The sequence below is a fragment of the Oratosquilla oratoria genome, chromosome 4 (assembly GCF_046742065.1).
Source record: "Oratosquilla oratoria isolate Oo_2021 chromosome 4, ASM4674206v1, whole genome shotgun sequence".
NCBI classification, from domain to species: Eukaryota; Metazoa; Arthropoda; class Malacostraca; order Stomatopoda; family Squillidae; genus Oratosquilla; species Oratosquilla oratoria.
The window spans coordinates 20,926,861-20,949,360 of record NC_134780.1 but is presented as its reverse complement, the minus strand read 5'-3'; the positions used below and the strand labels follow the sequence as shown (position 1 = coordinate 20,949,360).

General features: G+C 40.6%; 1 protein-coding gene across 1 annotated transcript in view; it reads right to left on the bottom strand.

The window, feature by feature from the left end:
* Positions 1-22,500, bottom strand: part of Wdr62 (WD repeat domain 62) — a gene marked incomplete in the record, with an annotated part of 218,769 nt that overhangs the window by 75,590 nt on the left and 120,679 nt on the right. The window contains 8 exon segments of the mRNA XM_076183564.1: positions 5,488-5,700; positions 8,536-8,729; positions 8,902-9,030; positions 15,559-15,630; positions 16,005-16,025; positions 16,364-16,498; positions 17,595-17,748; positions 22,358-22,500. Of these exon segments, the coding sequence (XP_076039679.1) occupies positions 5,488-5,700; positions 8,536-8,729; positions 8,902-9,030; positions 15,559-15,630; positions 16,005-16,025; positions 16,364-16,498; positions 17,595-17,748; positions 22,358-22,500 (1,061 nt within the window).

Here is a 22,500-nt window from a genome sequence, read left to right as displayed (position 1 = left end):
CTGATACTCGCTTTTCTCTCCCATTCCATGTGAGCACCATACACCTAGACTTCATACGTCTAGATGTACCCAACCACAAGCAGCCTCACCTGGAGGTAATTGCCCACCAATCAACACACATATCATCAAAATAACCTACCAACAAAGTGAAATCTTCCAAATCATTGTACGTCAAGACAAACCGATCTACAGACAGCGACAGCCCCACCTAACGGTAACTACACAGCTGTCTACACTTACAATTTTCGAGTGTCCTACCAACGAACTGAAATCTTCCAAGAAAGATTACAACAAATAATGTTAATTCTTTTTACCAATAATTTAATAATACTATATTGTTCATACGTTAAGTACTTGCAGCAATTGCTATAAATTAATATAAAACTTACGTAACTGTATTCAACATTACCATACTTTACAAATGCAAATTAAAAATTACCCTTTATATGTATTTTGCCAACTTATAACTTAACATATATTTGTGCATGCAATAATTTTTTTAGATTTCACTATTACCTTGTTATATATATTGTACCTGCAAGAACTCTCATATTACCCTTTTTATGACATTATTATTACCCTGTTTTACATACATTGTATCATTTCGATATGCATTTTATCAGTTAAGTGATTCTTGTTTGCATTATACACACTTTTATTATAATATTCTAAATATTACCCATTGATGACTTATATCTCTCCTCTTATCTAACTATAACACACTATCTCTTAGGTAATGCATGCATCCCTAGTTAGACACTAACATGGCTTCAGGAACGAGATCCAAGGTCAAGAATTTAATTGAAACATTCCTTTCTCCCTCGAAAGAAAAGAAACCCCCCAGTGACACCGATTATTCCACACCTAAAGTAGATTCTACAATTATTCCCGAGAATAATGTTGACAACCCACACTTAGAATATGACCCATCCCACGAAGAACTGCTTGACACAAACCAACCACTCTTACCCCTCAACCCCCTCCCCCACACCTCACCACAACTCCAAGTTGCCCCTCATGTAGACCCCCAACAACAACCCCCAAACCCCACAACCCATGCATACGAGAACTTAGCCTGCCCTTCTCCAAACCAAACGTCAAGTCAAACATCCTTCACCTCAGACCCCTACCCAACATCAAACCCCGCCCCAAATCCATCGCAACATCCTCACCCACAACTCCCATCACAACATCCCCACCCAACCCAACTGCCAACCAACCCACATACATCCCAACACCAACCTACAATAGTCAATAACTACCAGACTATCTCCCCTCTAACCGAAATCCCCACCTTCTCTCAAACTAGCGGACTCTCCATCACTGACTTCCTAACGGCATGTGACCTTTATTTCTCTAAAAATCCTAACTACTCTAACTTAGAAAAGATAAATCTATGCCGCCAGAATATACAAGCCTCAGATGAGCATAGATCCACGGCTTGAATGCTTGATAACCTTATTGCTGGTGGAATCACATACAATAAATACAAATCCCATCTGTTTAATGTCTTTCAGAACAAACAAACAACATTAACTTTCTCCTCACATTTCTAAACAACACTAGAACTCAAAAACAGACTAACATCAAAGACAATGTTGCCAATGCAATAAAAGAAATTAGGGAAAATCTAGAAAACCAAAGCCCTTGGACCTTCACAAACATCTCAGGAAAAAAAGCAATGACATTAGAAAACCTATACACATTTATCTTTCCCAACTCCCACCAAAGTGTCAAAAAGAAGCAGCTAGAAGGGATTTAAACACCAGAAACCCATTAGCTTATAATTATATCTTAGATATCACCAACGCTTGCAACATTTCCCTCTCCGACCAGCACCATTATGCTAGACTAAATAGCCTTCAGTCACACCAGGCCCCTAGCTCCAATACAGCACAACCATCAACCTGGTGTTCCTACCATCTTTCAACAACTCACAACACCAGAGACTGCATACAAAAACAACAAATACAAGCACAAAACCGCACTACCCCTTGCTCAGTTCATGGAACAACGACACACACAGATGCCCAATGTAGAGCACAGCAATACCAACAACCACAGACACAACACCGCACTACCCCTTGCTCAGTTCATGGAACTACCTCCCACACAGATTCCCAATGTAGAGCCCAACAACAAAACCAATCACCCACGCACCCCCCCCACACCACTCAACATATCAAGACCAACACGGCCAGGTAAATACTGCAACCTACACAAAACCACAACTCACTCCAACGAGGAATGCTCTCAACAAAGATCACAACCACATCCTCATCAGAGAACAAACAGACCAGTTACGGCATCACAACAAACACCGTACTCCCACAGAATGTCAAACTCAACACACACAACCCAACACCGATTGGGGAAACGTGTACCAGCCTCACGCACCAGACCACCATAGGAACGTCCGACCCACCCCACAACTATATCACTCTAAAGGTAACACTAGATCAAATCAGTGTTGACATGATGGTTGATACAGGCACAAACCTGAACCTCATCCCCAGAGCTCTCTATGAATCACTTAATGACCCACCCCAAATCCAGTACTCCAATACAGAAGGCCTACTGATAGAAGGAAGTACCATATCACTTCATGATATGATAGACTTAGATATAGAAATTAACAAATCCCAGGTAGGCCTCACATCCTTCCACTTAGCAGATGAATGGAGTCTCGACCACCAAGGAATAATAGGTTTAAAGTCCCTACGAGACTGGAAGTCCATCATCAACTTAGATACCAACAAAATCTCCTTCCGAGATGAAAATGACAACTCCAAAATTCCTGAAACACCCGATCCAGACACACAACCTCTTTCATGTCTATCTGGCTTAAATAACCCCACTCCAACTAAGAGCTACTCATTCCGTCCACCACCTTATGTCACCTCAAATGCACTGATGTCTAACACAGTCATCATACCCCCTAGACATTCAATAACAGTCCCACTATATATACCCGGAGCAATCGAACATCAGGATGTCATAATTGACCCAGACACATCAAGAGTTAACAACATATCCCTCGAACCTTCATGGAATTTAGTGTCAGAAAATAAACACACCCTAGCTATGTTAACAAATCTCTTAGACCAACACCGCAAAATCAGAAAGAACACAAACATTTGTTCAGTCCACCTCCATAATTCCCCAATCCAAGAACCACTCCCACAACACATCAACACTGTAGGACAAACACAAAACCTCACCCCTATCCACCCCAACCAAATAACAACATCAGCCAACGAAGAGATACGTAACAAGCTACTAAACCTCCTCCAAAGGAATAGATCGGCTATCGCCTTAGAAGGCGAACCTCTAGGCAAATGTGATATAACTAAACACCACATCCAAATCCCCCCCAACACCACCCCCTCATACACCCCCGCTTACCGCATACCCCACAGTAGGAAAACACAAGTAAACAACAGTGTGCATGATATGTTACACCAAGGTGTAATTTCTCACTCAGATTCCCCTTGGAACAGTCCCCTCTTCCTAGTCCCTAAGAAAGACGGAACTCTACGCCCTGTTGTAGATTTTAGGAAAATCAATCACCTAACTCAATCTGACCCACACCCACTACCTGCCATGCAAGATGTCTTGCAATCTATAGGAAACGGGAATTCTGTATTTTCCACAATTGACCTTAAGTCAGCCTTCTGGCAAGTGGAACTGACAGATGAATCAAAACCCGTAACTGCATTCTCCACAGATAAAGGACATTTCCACTTCGAGCGCATGCCCTTTGGCCTTAAGAATGCCCCCTCAACCCAACAGAGATTAATGAAACACATTTTCAGCTATATGATAGGAATCTCATTATTCGTCTACTTAGACGACCTCATCATCTATAGCCCCACACAAACTGACCACCTCCATATACTAGAGATTATCCTAAAAGGACTAAAAAGCATGGGATTGAAAAACCAACTAGGAAAGTGCGAATTCCTACAGACAGAACTCACCTTCCTAGGCCATAAGGTAGACGCCCAAGGCATCCATACCACCACAGACAAAATAAATGCCATTGCAAATTTCCCATCCCCCAGAAACGCAGATGAAACAAGAAGTTTCGTAGGACTAGCCTCATACTATAGACACTTCATACAAAATTTTGCACACATAGCATCCCCTCTCACCAAATTCACAAGAAAAGGCGAGACATTCAAATGGTCTGAAGCGGAACAGACAAGCTTCGACACCCTTAAACATGCTCTTACCACAGCTCCTGTCTTAGCCTTTCCTGACATGAAGAAAGAATTCCTTCTTTACACCGACGCCTCCTCTAAAGGAATAGGCGCAGTTCTACAACAAAAGGATGAAAACGGGAAAGAGCACCCCATTGCATACGCACGTAGAGTACTAAATAAGCCTGAAAGTAATTATTCAACAACCCACAAAGAAGGACTTGCATTGATATGGGGTTTAAAGCACTTCAAATATCTCATACTAGGATACAAGATAAATATCTTTACAGACCACCAACCCCTAGTCTACCTCTTTAACTCTAAAGACCTACATGGCAGAATTGCTAGGTGGAAAACCACCTTACTTCGCTACAGAGGGAGAAGGAATTGAGAGATAAAGAAAGAAAGAGAAGGGGAGGGACAGACAGACAGACAGACAGGCAAAGAGAGAGAGAGAGAGAGAGAGAGAGAGAGAGAGAGAGAGAGAGAGAGAGAGAGAGAGAGAGAGAGAGAGAGAGAGAGAGAGAGGGGGGGAGAGAGAGAGAGGGGGGGGAGAGTGATGGGGGGAGGAGGGGGAGAGAAGGGGGAGAGAGAGGGAGAGCGAGGGAGAATGGGAGTGGGAGACAGGAGAGGGAGAGAGGAGAGGGAGAGAGGGAGAGAGTGATGGAGGAGGGGGAGAGAAAGGGGAGAGAAGAGAGAGGGAGAGGGAGAAAGGGAGAGGGAGGGAGAAAGGGAGAGGGAGTGAGGGTGAGGGAGAGTGAGAGCGAGAGAGAATGGGAGTGGGAGACGGAAGGGAGAGAGGGGGAGATAGATAGATAGAGAGTTGTCTCTCTTCACTCCATCCAATTTGGTTGCCTTTTGCAATACACAGGAGGACACAGCAGTGGTTTTCTTGTCCCCAGTGAAAGGGTGCTACTGGAAGTCAAAGAGGTAGAGTCACAGGGGTGGTAAAGGTGAGAATTGAGGAGAGGAATAACAGAACTCATAAGTGACATGGGATCAATCAATCAATCAATCAACCCATTACCCTTGGTCTCTTTTACAGAAGACCAGTGGCCTACAGGAAACTGGTAACAGCCTATGGGCAGGAGCCTAAGCCACTTAGAGAGGAGATGTATTGTTGTCTGGGAATGGTTAGTGTGGGGCATTGAAGTAATGATGTGAATATCTCCTTAAAAGGGGATTAGTCTCCAATCATAATGTAAATCTATATATTCAACCATGATATCTAATACTGGATTTGCAAATAATAAATAAATAAAAGGGAAAAAAAAAAATTGCTTACCTGTAATCTGGCTCTTCATTTGCATTCTGATCAAAAATTTCTGCAGAAGCTGGTCTGAATTCTTCATTGTCAGTAGTTACCCGGTTAACAGACCTCTGAATTGGGCTTGGAGGCAAAGCTTGAGGGGGCTGCTGGCGTCGAGAGTCTTTTGCTGCTCTTTCTGCTTGCTGGGCCAAACGGGCAACCATTGTCTGGGTCATGTCATGTGGCATCCTGCAAACCAAACATATCATACAGTGAAAATAAGGAGGATAATAACTAAGTACATACAAACAGAAAGAAGAAAGTGAAGAAAGACTAGTAAAAGATGTATGGAAGGCAGATGTGGAGGGAGTGAACATGAAGGGGCAACCTAGGATGAGATGGGTGGATGGGGTGAAAGGGGCTTTGGGGAAGAGAGGAATGTCTGTTGAGGAAGGACGGGAGAGGACAAAAGACAGGGGTGAATGGAGAAGGGTTGTATATGGATGATGTTGTGATGCATGAGGAGAAATGGGTGGGGGGATGGGGGGTGAGGTAGTATGTGTGAGATAAATTTGACGCAGCCTGAAGGGATTTCTCCCCATCTTCTCCTTTCTGCATGAGGGGATGGAGAGGGGGGGTCGCCAATTTAATGAAGCTGCCTTGCTGTGGATGTGCTGTGTCTTGCGACACTGCTTCTGACCCAGGGCAGTGGGTGAGGTACAGGGATGACCCGTCATCCAGGAGGTGCCAAGATAAGAGGGAGGGTAGAGGGTGGAGGGGAGTGGAGTGTATTTAGGGATGGAATGGGTGGGAATGGTTTTTATGCCTTTTTCTTTTTGGCTACCTCCCTTGTAAGGGGGAAAAAGCCTTTGGTATATGTATGTATGTACACCAAGGGCTTTTCCCTCTTACAAGGGAGGTAGCAAAAGTCAAAGATATCAATCCACTCCCACCCATTTCATCCCCACACTCCACTCCCTTTTACCAGCCCTCCCTTCCTCTTTTCTTGGCTCCTCCTGGATGAAGGGTCATCCCTGTACCTCACCCACTGCCCTGGGTCAGAACCAATGCAGCAAGACACAGCACATTCACAGCAAGGCCACTTCATGTAATCAGTGACCCCTCCCTCATGCAGAATAGGGGAAGACAAAGAGAAATCCTTTCAGGTTGCATCAAAATATCATTCACACAATACTCCCTAACCCCCTATCCACCACCCACTCTCTTCCATGCATCACAGCATCATCCATACATAACCATTCTCCACTCCCCCCTATCTTCTATCTTCTCCCTTCCATCCTCAACCGACATTTCCCTCTTTCCCAATGCCCCTTTTACTCCATCCATCCATCTCATCCTTGGTCTCCCCCTCATGTTCACTCCTTCCACCTCTGCCTTCCACACCTCTTTCACTAATCTTTCTTCACTCTTTTTTTCCATATGTCTAAACCATCCCAATACACTTTCATCAGCCTTATCTCCTAACTCCCTTTCCACCCCCATTCTCTTCACCTCATTTCTCAATCTATTCAGCCTAGTAACCCCTACCATCCTTCTCAGGCATTTCATCTCAAACACATTTAAACTCTTCCTCCCTATGTTTCATGTTTCTGCCCCATTCAGTGCCGTCAGCACAATTACTCCTTCATACAATCCTCTTTGCATCCATTCCCAAATTTCTATCTCTCATTACACTTTGTAATCCTCTAAGGCATTTACTTGCTTCTCTCAATCTACATTCTACCTCAACCTCCACTCTTACTTTTCCTGCCACATTCACACCCAAGTATCTAAAACTATCCATTTCCTCCAGTCGCTCTCCCTTAATATTCACTTCCAGTCCACTGCCACATTTTCCCATTGTACATCTCATCACCTTACTTTTACCACATTTACCTTTAAGTTCCTTCTTTCACACACCTTCTCAAACTCTGTCACTAACTTCCTCAATCCCTCCCCTGATCCTGCTACAATCACAGTGTCATCAGCAAACAACAACTGGCTTATCTCTAACTTTTCTCCATTTTCTTTAACCATTTCCAATCCCTGACTCATTACCCTTGCATTTACCTCTCACACCACCCCATCCATGTATAAACTGAACATCCAAAGTGACATAACATACCCCTGGCAAAGTCCCAACTTTACTTCAAATCACTCACTCTCTCCATTTCTGATTCTAACACAGGCTCTACTATTTTTGTAAAAACTCTTGACTGCTCTTAAAAGCTTTCCTCCTATCCCATATATCTGCAATACCTCCCACAGTGCCTTCTTGTCTAATCTGTCATGAGCCTTTTCCAAATCCATAAAGGTCCAAAAAACATCCTTACCTTTTTCTAAAGCTTTCTCACATATCTGTCTTACCACAAAAATCTAATCCACGCAACCCCTACCTGTCCTAAACCCAAGCTGTTCCTCACCAATAACTCCCTCTGTTCCTCTCCTAATCCTCTCAATCAAAACCCTCCCATAAGCCTTCCTACACTTAACAAACTGATCCCTCTGAAACTACTACACTCACACTTGTCCCCTTTTCCCTTGAAGTGGAACTATACAAGTACTCCTCCAGTCCTTCAGCACTCTACCGTCTCTTAAACAAACATTAAATAACCTCACCATTCAGTCTACCATCACTGTACCTCCTTTTTTTTAGGCATTCTGCATGACACCCATCCATCCCATGTGGCTTACCTGCTCTCATCATCTTATCAACTACCTTCACCTCATCTTTCCTTATTTCTCCTCCATTTTCCTCACTCAACAGTCTTTTTCTTAGTGCTTCCCACTACAACTACCTTTCCCTCCCTCTCCTCCTTCACAAGTAATTCTAAATACTAAAAACTCCACACTTCCTCTATCCATTCACCTTTCATGCTTACATCAAACCTGCCACTCAAATCACTCCTTGTACATTATATCACTCTACTTTTGTCCACATTTAGCCACAACTTTCTCTTCTTACACATTTTCAAATTCAGTCATCAACTGATTTAGTCTCTTATCAGTATCCACCACAAGTACAGTGTAATCCCCAAACAAGATTTTTAATACAAATAAACAAAATATGACAATTTGTAATACCTCCATATGAAGATGCAGCCATCTCCAGAGACTGTAATGAGGTGTTTGCCATCATTGGTGAAACGTAAACCTGTGACCAGTTCTGAATGGCCAAACATGGATGCCATGCAATCACCGCTATAGTAGTCGTAAATGCACATGTTTTTATCTGTACAACTTGTGGCAGCATAGATACCACTCTGGTCCAGCACAACCTTCAAGGGAAAACAGAAAAGTATTTAAGTTGGCTACAAGAAATGAGATTATGAGAAGGATAAATTTATCTTCCTATAAAGACTGATGGGTGAAAAATGCAGAGGTATAAGGACATAAGAGAGATAACAAGTATTGACAAGTTATTGATAACAATATATCAAAATGAATTACCTTGATAAGTGTTCCATCATCACCAGTTGATCCCTTGAAGGTTTTAGACTGTTTTCCTGTGTTAACATTATAAACTCTGATATTGCGATCCTGACAAGCTGTTAGAATGTGTCGTTGACTATGATCAACCTGAAAAAAAGGAAAATATATCAAACTTTAAGTAAAACCATCTACCAGTAGGAATGTTTTAAAGTGCTTATATAAATTTGAGCAATATATATATATATATGACAGGTGTATGAATGGTAAAAATGGCTTTAATTTTATTTAGTAGTCTCTGGTGAGGCACCTTGTTGAACATTTTGCTAAAGTCAAGGTAAATAACATCGTAATTTTCATTGTTATCTGATGCCTTATATACTTTAGTGTAAAAGGATAGAAGATTATTCACACATGACTTACCCTTGGAGAAACCATGCTGTGAATCACGAAATAAATTATGCCCTTCGATGTGTTCTCTGAGTCTATTTACTATTATTGATTCAAGCATTTTTCCTATAACCGATGTCAAACTGATTGGCCTGTAGTTGCATATGGACGATCTATCTCCCTTCTTAAAAACAGGAACAACGTTTGCCTGCCCCCAAGCAATTGGCACAAAACCAGTGTCTACCGATTTATTGAATATTTCAGTTAACTGGTCGCAGATTTCAATTTTACACTCCTGCATTCTTGGAAAAATTTCATCTGGACCCGGAGATTTTGTAGCTTTAAATCTTTCAATTTGCTTGACTACTTCTTCTTTACTAATGCTGATATTAGATAGACTACTTTCTTCATCCCCTCTGTAAATCGGATTGCAGTCAGGTACATTTTCTAACCTCTCATTAGTAAACACCGATAGAAAATAATTGTTAAACTCCTCATTTTTTCCTCCGATTCTATCATGTCATTTTCATCGTTTTTAATTGGTCCTATTCTTTCTTTATTTTTTGTTCTATAGAGGTGAAAGAAACCCTTTGGGTTGGATTTTGCTTGACTGGTCACCTTGATTTCATAATTACGTTTCGCTGTATGTGTATTCCTTTTAACCAGCTTTGCCATTTCGTTATATCTTGATCTAAGGTGTGATTCCCTGTTTTTTATTTTTAGGTAAAGTCCTCTTTTCATTCCGATCTCATGTTTCAATCTGTCCGTCATCCATTTGGGAGTATTACTATTTTTCCGTATTGACTTTAGGGGGATAAATGTGCAGGGATGACCCGTCATCCAGGAGATGCTAAGATGAGAGGGAGGGTGGAGGGGTGTGGAGTGTATTCAGGGATGGAATGGGTGGGAATGATTTTATGCCTTTTCCTTTTTGGCTACCTCCCTTGTAAGACGGAAAAAGCCTTGGTATATGTATGTATGTATGTATGTATGCTACACCTCCCCCATTCCTGCCAACCCTATCCTTATGAAAAAACTTGTATCCTTCTATTTCGATTTCCAGAAGGAAATGTTTATCAGCCATGTTGATCCAGGATTCAGTAATAGCTATAATATCGAAATTTTCTATGCATGCTTTACCTAGCAGCAAATCAATTTTGTTAATTATGCTCCTGCTATTTGTATAGTAAACTTTAAGTAAAACCTTCCCTCCACCTGCTTTGGTGATACTTTTCACAGTCCCTCTCTGAGTTGCTTCTATTGCCTAAACTATATTCCAATACTTCTCCCCCTACTCCCACATATTCTACCCAAAAAAACCCTGTAGGATGCCTACTTCTCGCTCAAGGGATTCAGCAAGGAGCCGAAATCCTCTGGGAGACAAGTGCACCCCGTCCCTTTTGTATAGGTGATTCTTACCATAAGAGCGGTCCCAGTTGTCGACAAATGCCCATCCATTGGCCTTACAATGTTTTGCCAGCCTGCAATTCATTGCAATAGCCCTGGAATGCCACATGCCTCCAACTCTATGCCTCGGAAGGATTCCACATACAACAGGAACACCTCCCCTATTTCTAATCTTGTCAAGCGCATCCCAATACCGCACAAATAATTCCTCACTCCCTAACTTACCTATATCATTTCCCCAGGCACTTAAGCAAACTACTGGGTCCTTACCTTCCCCTACCAGACACTCTTCAATCCTATCTCTAACATCTCCTATGCCCGCACCGGGGAAACACACCTGCGTCCTATGTTTCCTATCTTTATCGCAGAAAGCCCTGTCTAAGTACCTCACTTGACTGTCTCCTACTACCAAAATCTTACCTGTGGGCAGGGATCCAGCGTCTGCCCTTCCCTTCTTCTCTTGGATTTCATTAGTTTCTTCTTCCTGCAGATTTGCTAGTATTTGAAACGAGTTCTTGCATTTCAGCCTTCCTGTCTACCCTGTCATAAGCCTTTTCCAGATCCATAAAAGCCCAAAAATCATCTTTACCTTTTCCTATAGCTTTCTCACATATCTGTCTTACCACAAAGATCTGATCTACACAACCTCAACCTGTCCTAAATCCACACTGTTCCTTGCCAATTATTCCCTATGTTCCTCTCCTAATCCTCTCAATCAAGATCCACCCATAAGCCTTCCCAACTACACTTAACAAGCTAATCCCTCTGAATCTACTAGACTCACACTTATCCCCTTTTCCCTTGTAAAGTGGAACTATACAGACACTCCTCCAGTCCTCCAGCACTCTACCCTCTCTTCAGCAAAGATTAAACAACCTCACCAGTCAGTCCACCATCACTGTACCTCCATTTTTTAGACGTTCTGCATGGCATCCATCCAGACCAGGTGCCTTACCTGCTTTCATCATCTTAACAACTGCCTTCACTTCATCCTTCCTTATTTCTCCTCCATTTTCCTCACTCATTACGGTCATTTTCTTAGCACTTCCCACTGCAGCTATCTTTCCCTCCCTATCCTCCTTCACATTTAGTAACTCCCTAAAATACTCTCCCCATCTTCCCCTTACTGCCTTCTCTTCCATTATCATCTCTCCATCTGCACCTTTTACCTTTTCTTCTCTACTTGATTCGCCTCCTCTTCCTCTCTTAATTTCTTTCCAAAACATCTTTTTATTATTTTCAAAATTTTCTGTCATACTCTTACCCATTTCACATCTGCTCTCCTCTTTGCCTCCTTTACCTTGTGCTTTACTTCTCTTCTCTTTTCTTTGTATCTCTCATACGACTCCCTCTTCCTATTTTGTAACATATACATACATATACCAAGGCTTTTTCCCCCTTACAAGGGAGGTAGCCAAAAAGGAAAAGGCATAAAATCATTCCCACCCATTCCATCCCTGAATACACTCCACATCCCTCCACCCTCCCTCTCATCTTAGCACCTCCTGGATGACAGGTCATCCCTGCACCTTGTCCACTGCCCTGGGTCAGAAGCAGTGTCGCTTCATTAAATCGGCGACCCCCCTCTCCGTCCCCCCATTGCATAAAAGGAGAAGACGGGGAGAAATCCCTTCGGGCTGCGTCAAATTTTGCTCACACATACTACCTCACCCTCCATCCCCCTGCCCATTCCACCTCATGCATCACAACATCATCCATACACAACCATTCTCCATTCACCCGTCTTCTGTCCTCTCCCGTCCTTCCTCAACAGACATTCCCCTCTTCCCTAAAGCCCCCTTCACCCCATCCATCCACCTCATCCTAGGATGTCCCCTCATGTTCACTCCCTCCACATCTGCCTTCCATACATCTTTTACTAGTCTTTCTTCACTCATTCTTTCCATGTGTCCAAACCATCCTAATACTCTTTCATCAACCCTATCTCCCAACTCCCTTTCCCCCCCCGTTCATCTCCTCACCTCCTCATTTCTCACTCTATCTAGCCTAGTGACCCCCGTCATACTTCTCAAGACACCTCATCTCAAACACATTCAAACTCCTTCTCTCTTCTTCTCTTATGTTCCATGTTTCCGCTCCATACAGTGCTCTTGGCACAATCACTCCTTCATACAGTCTCCTCTTAGCATCCATTCCCAAATGTCTATTCCTCATTATACTCTTCAATCCACCAAGGCATTTACTCGCTTCTTTCAATCTACATTCTACCTCCACCTTCACTCCACCTTTTCCTGCAACATTTGCACCCAAGTATCTAAAACTATCCACTTCCTCCAGTCGCTATCCCTTAATGCTCACTTCCAGTCTACTGCCACTTTCACCCCTTGTACATCTCATCACCTTACATTTACCCACATTTATCTTTAGCTTTCTTCTATCACATACTCTCCCAAACTCTGCCACCAACTTCCTCAGTCCCTCCTCCGATCCTGCCACAAGCACAGTGTCGTCAGCAAACAACAGCTGGCTCACCTCCCACTTTCTCCATTTTCTTTAAACATCTCCAATCCCTGACCCACTACCCTTGCATTTACCTCTCGCACTACCCCATCCATGTATAAGTTGAACAGCCAGGGCGACATAATGCATCCTTGCCGAAGTCCCACCTTTACCTCGAACCACTCACTCTCTCCATTTCTAATCCTGACACAAGCTCTACTACTCTCATAAAAACTCTTGACAGCTCCTAGAAGCTTTCCTCCTATCCCGTATATCTGCATAACCTCCCACAGTGCCTTTCTGTCTACCCTATCATAAGCCTTTTCCAGATCCATAAAAGCCCAAAAAACATCCTTCCCCTTTCCTATAGCTTTCTCAAATATTTGTCTTACCACAAAAATCTGATCTACACAACCTCTACCCATCCTAAATCCACACTGTTCCTCACCAATTACTCCCTCTTCCTCTCCTAATCCTCTCATTCAAGATCCTCCCATAAGCCTTCCCAACTACACTTAACAAGCTAATCCCTCTGAAACTACTACATTCACACTTGTCCCCTTTTCCCTTGTAAAGAGGAATTATACAGGCACTCCTCCAGTCCTCCGGCACTCTACCCTCTCTTCAGCAAACATTAAATAACCTCACCAACCAGTCCACCATCACTGTACCTCCTTTCTTTAGACATTCTGCATGGCATCCATCCAGACCAGGTGCCTTACCTGCTTTCATCATCTTAACAACTGCCTTCACTTCATCCTTCCTTATTTCTCCTCCATTTTCCTCACTCATCACGGTCATTTTCTTAGCATTTCCCACTGCAACTATCTTTCCCTCCCTGTCCTCCTTCACATTTAGCAACTCCCTAAAATATTCTGCCCATCTTCCCCTTACTGCCTTCTCTTCCATCATCATCTCTCCATCTGCACCTTTTACCTTTTCTTCTCTACTTGATTCGCCTCCTCTTCCCCTCTTAATATCTTTCCAAAACATCTTTTTATTACTTTCAAAATTTTCTGTCATACTCTTACCCCACTTCACATCTGCTCTCCTCTTTGCCTCCTTTACCTTTTGCTTTACTTCTCTTTTCTTTTCTTTGTACCTCTCATATGACTCCCTCGTCCTATTTTGTAACCAATCTGTGAAAGCTCGCTTCTTCTCTTCTACAACCTTCTTTGTTTCCTCATCCCACCATTCACTACCCTTCCTTCTATTTCCTCCTGTTCTTGTTCCACACACCATCCTTACACACTTTGTGACTCCCTCCTTGAACCATCCCCATTCCTCCTCCACACCTAGCTCTACTCTATCCTTCACTCCCTCCCACTCCTCCTTCAGCTTCTTCTTGTACTCCTCCTTTTCCTTTTCATTTAAAGAGTTCACTCTAAGCACCTCTCTACCTTTTGTCCCTTTCCTCTTTCTCCATCTATCCTCCACTCTCAACTTACCTTCCACCAAAAAATGATCTGATATTCCCCCACCCTCTCCCCTTAGCACATGTACATCCTTAACTCTTCCTATTATAGTCCTATTTACCACTACATAATCCATCAACGCTCTATCTACCGCCCTTCTATCCACCACCCTCTCCCATGTGTACTTATGCTTGACTTTCTTCCAAAACACTGTATTTGCTATCATCAACTCTCTTTCTAGACACATTTCCACCATCAACTCTCCACTACGATTCTTTCCTGGAACTCCACATTTCCCAACCACTCCATCAATTGGACCATTTCCTACCCTAGCATTAAGGTCTCCCAGTACTATTACATTGACATTTCTCCCTAAATCCTCTATGCACTCATTTAAATCTATCCAAAAGGCCTCCCTTTCTTCTACACTCTTCTCACTGCCAGGCCCATATGCACTTACAAAGACCCACATCTCCTTTCCCAGTTTCATCTTCATCCACATTATCCTTGAGGAAACCTCCTTCCACTCCACTACACGTTTACCTATCTCTTCACTTACTAGAATAGCCACCCCTTCCCTCCCTCGCCCTCTCTTCACTCCTGATAACTTCCCACTTACACTCCCAAACTTACACTCACCCTTCCCTTTCAACTTAATTTCACTCAAAGCCTACACATCCATCTTTCTTCTCATAAACATACTACCTATCTCTTCCCTTTTACTCTCATCTGTACCACATCCATATTTTTTATGTATTTATTTATTTTTTTATTTTTTCCCATTAACCCAAGAGGTAAACCATGAAATTTGTGGATGGACGGGGTGACTGAAATCATATGACTTCATGATTATTGTTATTGGATAGCTTCTTGGGGAGAGATAATAAACGGTGTCCTACAGACCCCCTTGTCAGACTCCGAGGTCTTAAACCCTGCCCCACTACCTGTTAAAATTGGGAATTCCAGTAATATCCTAAAAGATAAACATAAAGAATTGAAGTCTTACCTCCATATCATAGAGTGTCGTCTTGCCTGCAACATTATGGCCTCTAGAAAACCAGACATCATTCTGGGAAGTCTGCAAAAAGTTTCAGTAATAAAACATTTACCAAATAATAAATGATGATCATAATATACACATTATCAACACAAACACATATATCTCATCAATACAACAGACATGGACAAAATATCTATTAATAGTAGCAGATTTTATAAAATGAATGTCAAGCCAAGTAGACCCAAATAAGCATGTCTTGAAACCCAAAGACACAATTGCAAACTCAATATATTTGCCTCTCCAAAAGTAAAAGTAAAAACAAATTACTTAGACAAACTATTAAACCATGAGGAGCCCTATCCATGTTACCCGATTAGAAGTGCGAAGACATGCGAAAAGCCAGGGAAAGACTTGATTATATTTCACATCATGCACAACAACTCAGTTATTACCCTTTTCTTGTCAAGGCATCCCTGATCACCAAAGGAAGGATGACAATGAATTAATAAGGTTTAATAGCAGATGGAATTAGAGTCCTTAATCTAAGTTGTTATACACTGCTGACACATCAACTATAACATCACCATGCATGGAAAATTCTATTTTACCAATTTTACAATTATTTGGTGGTGTTTTTGCAAAATAACATATTAGGAGTTGGCCTATTTAAAAAGACTATATTACCATCTACATGTTTCTTTTTACTCCATAGTTTACATGAAAGTGCTCTCATCTACCTTAACAACAAAGATGCACAACACAACTACATTTTCAGCACATACAAAATCAGACCCTCACAACAGCTAGCTACCTGTGTGGCACTTCGGAATATGATGGATCGATCAGCACTACAGGACACCATCTGCAGCTGGTTTTGTGTTTGGTAGAATCTAACTGATGTGATGGCAGAAGAATGGTCATCTAAGGTTTGAACAAAACTGTAGTCCTGCAATGAAAAAGGAAAAAATGCATGAAATAAAAAATATATGAACATGAAGGTGTTGGAACTGGTGAGGGGCGTTCTGAACAAGATGTAATAATATCAACACTATTCTTATTCCCAATTCTCAGACATGCGCACCTGAATTCTGAAAGTCTTCAACAGGCTTCTCCTTATTTCATTACCTGCAATACACTTGCCTCTCTATTAACCCTGTCACATGTCCTCCCAAAGTCCACAAAAGCCCAAAACACATCCTTATACTTTGCCAAATATTTATCACATACCTGTCTTACCATAACCTGATTTATGCACCCAGTTCCCTGACTATACCCATATAATGCTTCCCTAATTACTTCCTCTGTTTACCTCTTAATCCCCTCAATTATAGGTCTTCTTCATTATATGAATGAATTACATTTCTGAAACCCAATTGTGTAGTAACTGATCACTATATGACCCTATATGGCAATTATGGGAAAATTAGGGGAAATAATCACCTTAAAAAGACTGGAAATGACTATCTGCCCAGTCTAATTATAAAAAGAAAACCTGGCTAAATATATAGAACTATGAGAGTATTTTTTATAGAGACATGGGGCAGGAAAGGGAGAAGGCAAGAGATTGGCATGAATGGGTAATGTTTGTGAATGGACTATAAATTGACAGAGCCCAAAGGATTTTCTACTTGTCTTCTCCATTTTTGCCTGTGGGATTGAGGAGGGAATGTCACCATATAAATGAAGTGGTGCTATCTTACTGCAGATGCAGTATCTTCCTGCATTGTTTATGACCCAGGCAGTGGGCAGGGAACAGTGATAACCCTTTATCCACAAAGAGTTAAAATAAAAGGGAAACAAATGGGTGAAGGATGGGGGTGAGATGGCTAGGAGTGGGTGCACTCCTTGACTGGCTACCTTCCTTATATGGAGGAAGAAGACCTTTGCTATATAGATAAGATATATAGACAGAAGTTTGACCTTATAGAAACATTCTCTTTATCTCCCTCTCATTACTCAAGCACAAATATTCAATGACTAAAAATAAGGGAGATTAAGACTTTTCTATATGCATGTGTACTACACATTACCAAAGCACATACCTGCTCAACAGCAAATACATGGATCAATCTATCCCTGGATGCTGATGCTAGGAACTTGTGTCCAGTGTCTGGCTTGCTATACTCAAGACATAAAACTTCAGCATCATGGGCTTCAATCTTGCACAGCTCATCCATAAACTGAAGCTCATGAATTCTATGATGGTAAAAAAATATATAATAATAATAATAATAATAAGAATATATATATATATATATATATAAATATATATATTTATATATATATACATATATATATTTATATATATAAACATACATATATATATATATATATATATATATATATATATATATATATAACTCAAAATTAATTCATAAGTATTTCAAAGTGTGAATCTAAAATTATTCTATATTAATCCTGATTACTCTTCTCTTTACCAGGATACTAAAAATTTTGTCAAATCATAAATTCATACTGAACAAATCTAATGTACTGTTCTGCAGCAATAAAATAGTTGCTGCTTTTTAAACACACAATGTGTATTTACCTAATTGTACCTAGTTGTATCTTATGGGAAGGAGAACTACGCTCATTGTGTCCCATCTCTGTATCACGCTATATCTAATTTGCTCTTAAATTTTTGTATTTTTTTTTGCACACACAATTGTTTCGTCTAGTACAGTGGTTCTTAACCTGTGGGGAATTCCCCACTGGTGGGGAATGGCGGAGTAGCCAAGTGGGGAATGACCGGTGGGACAGAAGAACCACTGCCTTTTTTTTTTCTTTTTTTTAATTGATGTGTTTTTGTTTCTTTTTGTTTGTTTCTGGTGTCTTCTTGTTGTCACATTTCGTGAATTTGTTTCCACCCACAAATAATCGATAGTGCTTCAAAATTTAATACATTACATCCAAATGTTGACTTACTTTACAAATCACAACCATTTACAGACTGTTTTAATAACAAAAACAACCAATATATGAGGTATTGTAAGTCATGTTTGGGTAAAAGTGACAACACTGTATATTTACGTACTAAACACTGCATGGGTTAAAATCGAATTTGTCAAAGACCAATGCTGTGGTGGGAAATGGAGAGTTGGCTCACTAAAAATTGGGGAATTGGAGAACAAAGGTTAAGAACCCCTGGTCTAGTATGTTCCATACATCCACCACTCTGTGGGGAAAGCATTTTTTTTTTTTCTCCAAGTTTCTTTTATAACTGCCTTTTTGAGCTTCATTCCATGTCCTCTCGTGTTTCTCTTATTCCAATTTAGTAAGTCATCTCTAACAAGGATTTCCACACCTCTCATAATTCTGTAAATGGTCAACAAGTCACCTCTTTCTTTCCTTTGTTCCAGAATCAGTAGTTCTATTTTTGACAATCTTTCTTCATTTAACATTTTTTTTATAGTATTGTTTCTATATCTAGTATTTTCCTTAACCCATTGTGTTAAGGTGCATTCGATGGTCATATCCAGTAGAATGTTGCTCCAACGTTCTTCTCCCCCTTTTACTATAATTTCTTCCCAGGTTATATCCTTTGCATTAAAATTGCCTATGATTACTGTTACCAATCTCTTTCACTAACTCATTTAGCACATTCATTGTGTCTTCCAGTAATTTAGAATGATCGCTATCAGACCAAGCCTGTGTTTTTGGTGGTACATACACTGCTACAAATTTTCTGCTTTTCATCCTTTTGTTTACAATTCTAATATTAATTAATTCTACATTACCTTTGCCTTTATTGATCTTTGTCACATTTAGACCCTTTTTGGTCAATATCATGACACCTCCTCCCTACTTATCTGTTTTATTTTTCACCCAGTGGTTGTATAGACCTTGCCCCACTATACTTGTTGATAGGGGTTCTTTCAGTTTTGTCTCCACAATTCCCATGTCATGTTTCTCTATTTCTAGATAGTCATTTAGTTAATTGATTCCAGAGATCATGCCATCGATATTTGTGTATGCCACTTTTAGTTTCATATTTTCTTCTCTTTTTTGGTTTAAGTTTTCATTTTTTTGATGTACCATTTTTTCAGTCTCAAGTCAAGCACTCTCCAAAAAACTCGTTTTTTTCCATCTCTGTTCTCTTCTCATTTCTATCATTGGCTTCAATTCTGAGAGCTTTGTCTTTCTCTTTTTCCTCAGCACTCATTTCCTTTTTTATCCATATATGTTTGAATTTCTTACTGTTTGCTAATTTAACCACTTTTGATAATACTTCCTCGGCTATCATTTGAGTTCTTAGTTTTATTTTCAAAGGTCTATGTTGTTTATCTTTTTAATATTTGCCTATCCTGTGGATTTCGTCAATTTCCTTATCAAAAGTTTGCCCTTCATCCTGTTTTTTTATCAAAATTTCCTTAGATATTTCCTTCTCTTCCTTTTCTCTCTGGTATTTATACATATGTTTTTCCTGGATACCATGGACCACAATGCACTTATCTTTGTCAACTGTATATCTCACCCAATTTTCCTTTTCTTTAATTACTTTTATAACTGTTTCTTTTGTATTTTCCTCCATCTGCTTTTGTTACTTTTTCTCAAGGATATTTTTTTATTTTCCTGTTCTTGTTTCCATTGATTTTTTATTTCAATGAGCTCTGTTTCTTTAATTGACTCTTCCACCTTTACGGTCACTACCTGTACTCTATGACCTTTTTCAGTTCTTCATTTTTATTTTTGTCCTCATTTTTCATTTTTTCGTTTTCTCTTTTGAGGATATCAATTTTGCACTTTAGGTCACTTAATTCTCTAATCGTTTGCTCATTACTCTTACGCAAAGTAATCAATTCCCTAAGTACAGCTCAGTAGTCCAATTTTAAATATATGATTTCTTCCAGTAATTCGTTTACTTCATGATTTCTTAATGCATTACTATATCTAACTTCTCTATCTATATCTAAGCTTTTACCTATTTCTCCTGGATTTCTTTGAAAACCTGAAAAACTGTTGTTCTCCCACCTTTGGTTTATCCTTGGAGTATCAATCAAACAAGTTTTTTGGGGGATAACACCTCTTGGACTTTCTACTTTCCTTATATCCAGGCCTCTCTTCATTGATTCATTTAATATTCTTTTGTCTTTTTCTTTCTCCATTGTGCCAAACTATACTTATTTCAAAAACTGAATTATACTTTATCGGTCACACGAGAAATTAGCCTACACATCCCGCACAATAAAAACTAGTTTCCTTTGTGTCAGCGAAGGGATGATTGTGCCGACAGCACTGTATGAGGCAGAAACATGGAACATATGAGAGGAAGAGTTTAAATGACTTTGGGATGAAATGCCTGAGAAGTATGGTAGGGGTTACTAGGCTGGATAGAGTGGGAAACAAGGAGGTGAAGAGAACAGGGATGGAAAGGAAATTGAGAGATAGGGTTGCTGAAAAGGTATTGAAATGGTTTGGATACATGGAGAGAATGAATGAAGAAAGATTAGTAAAAGAGGTTTGGAAGGCAGAGATGGAAGGAGTGAACATGAGGTGGCAACCAAGGATGATGTCAATGGTGTAAAAAGGGCACTGGGAAAGAGAGGAATGTCTGTTTAGGATGGAAGGAAGAAGACAGAAGATAGGGATGAGTGAAGAATGGTTATGTATGGATGATGCTGTGATGCATGTAAAAGACTGGGTGGGGGATGGGGTTGAGGAAGTATGTGAATGATATTTTGATGCAACCCAAAGGGATTTCTCCTTGTCTTTTCTGCATGAGGAGATGGAGAGGGTGGGTCACAGATTAAACAAAGCAGCCTTGCTGTGGATATGCTGTGTCTTTCTGCATTGCTTCTAACCCAGGGCCATGGGTGAGATGCAGGAATGACCTGTTATCCAGGAAGAGCCAAGAGGGAGGGGTAGAGAATGGGTGTGAGGTATGTGGGGATGAAATGGGTGGGAGTGAATTTATGCCTTTGACTTAGGCTACCTCCTTGTATGGGGGAAAAAGCCCTTAGTATATATATATATGTGTGTGTGTGTGTGTGTGTGTGTATATATTTATATATATATATATATATATATATATATACAATTATTTATGCATATATATATATATATATATATATATATATACATATATATATATATAAATGCTAATAAGAACACGGGTACGTGTGTTCACTTATGCAAAGTGGACCACTTGGAAAAAGAAACTAACGAAGCAGAGCGCTTTCGTATATTACATCTTCAGTGCACTGAAGATGTAATATACGAAAGCGCTCTGCTTCGTTAGTTTCTTTTTCCAAGTGGTCTACTTTGCATATATATAAATGCACACAGTGCACACACAGGAGGGTGGATGAGCCAAAGTACACATCCATATCATACATACATATATATCCTTACAAGGTAGGTAGCCATAAAACAAAGGCATAAAATCCACTCCCACCCATTCCATCCCCATGTACTCCACTCCCATTTACCACCCCTCCCTCTCTCTTATCTTGGCTCCTCCTGGATGACAGGTCATCCATATCATAAACAAATATAACCATTTTAACCATGTGTCCCATCTCAGGGTTGTCTCCCACCACACTGCTTTCATTAAAAGTACTGCAACAAGGTACAGCTCTTGCATAGTAGGATTCATCAATCAGAGCTGGCAGAACATACTTTTGGACTGTCATCACTTCATCCATTTAAATTCTCCTTTCCACACTATAGGTACTTTTGGCAACATGACTGATAACAATGAATTAATAAAACTAGCTAATCTGGGTCATAACCCTGGACTTGGGAATCACTAGTGTAGCTGATGAAAAAGGATTCCCAATCCCGAAGGTTACAACTTCCAACCCACCTGATATTCCCAGCTCTGTCCCCAGAGGCTAGGTGTTTCCCATCTGGACTTATTTTTATACACCGAACTCCATTGCGCGAATCGTAGGAAGCATCATTCTTGTCACTCCCCTGAGGGCTAATATCCGTGTCCTTGATGAATGC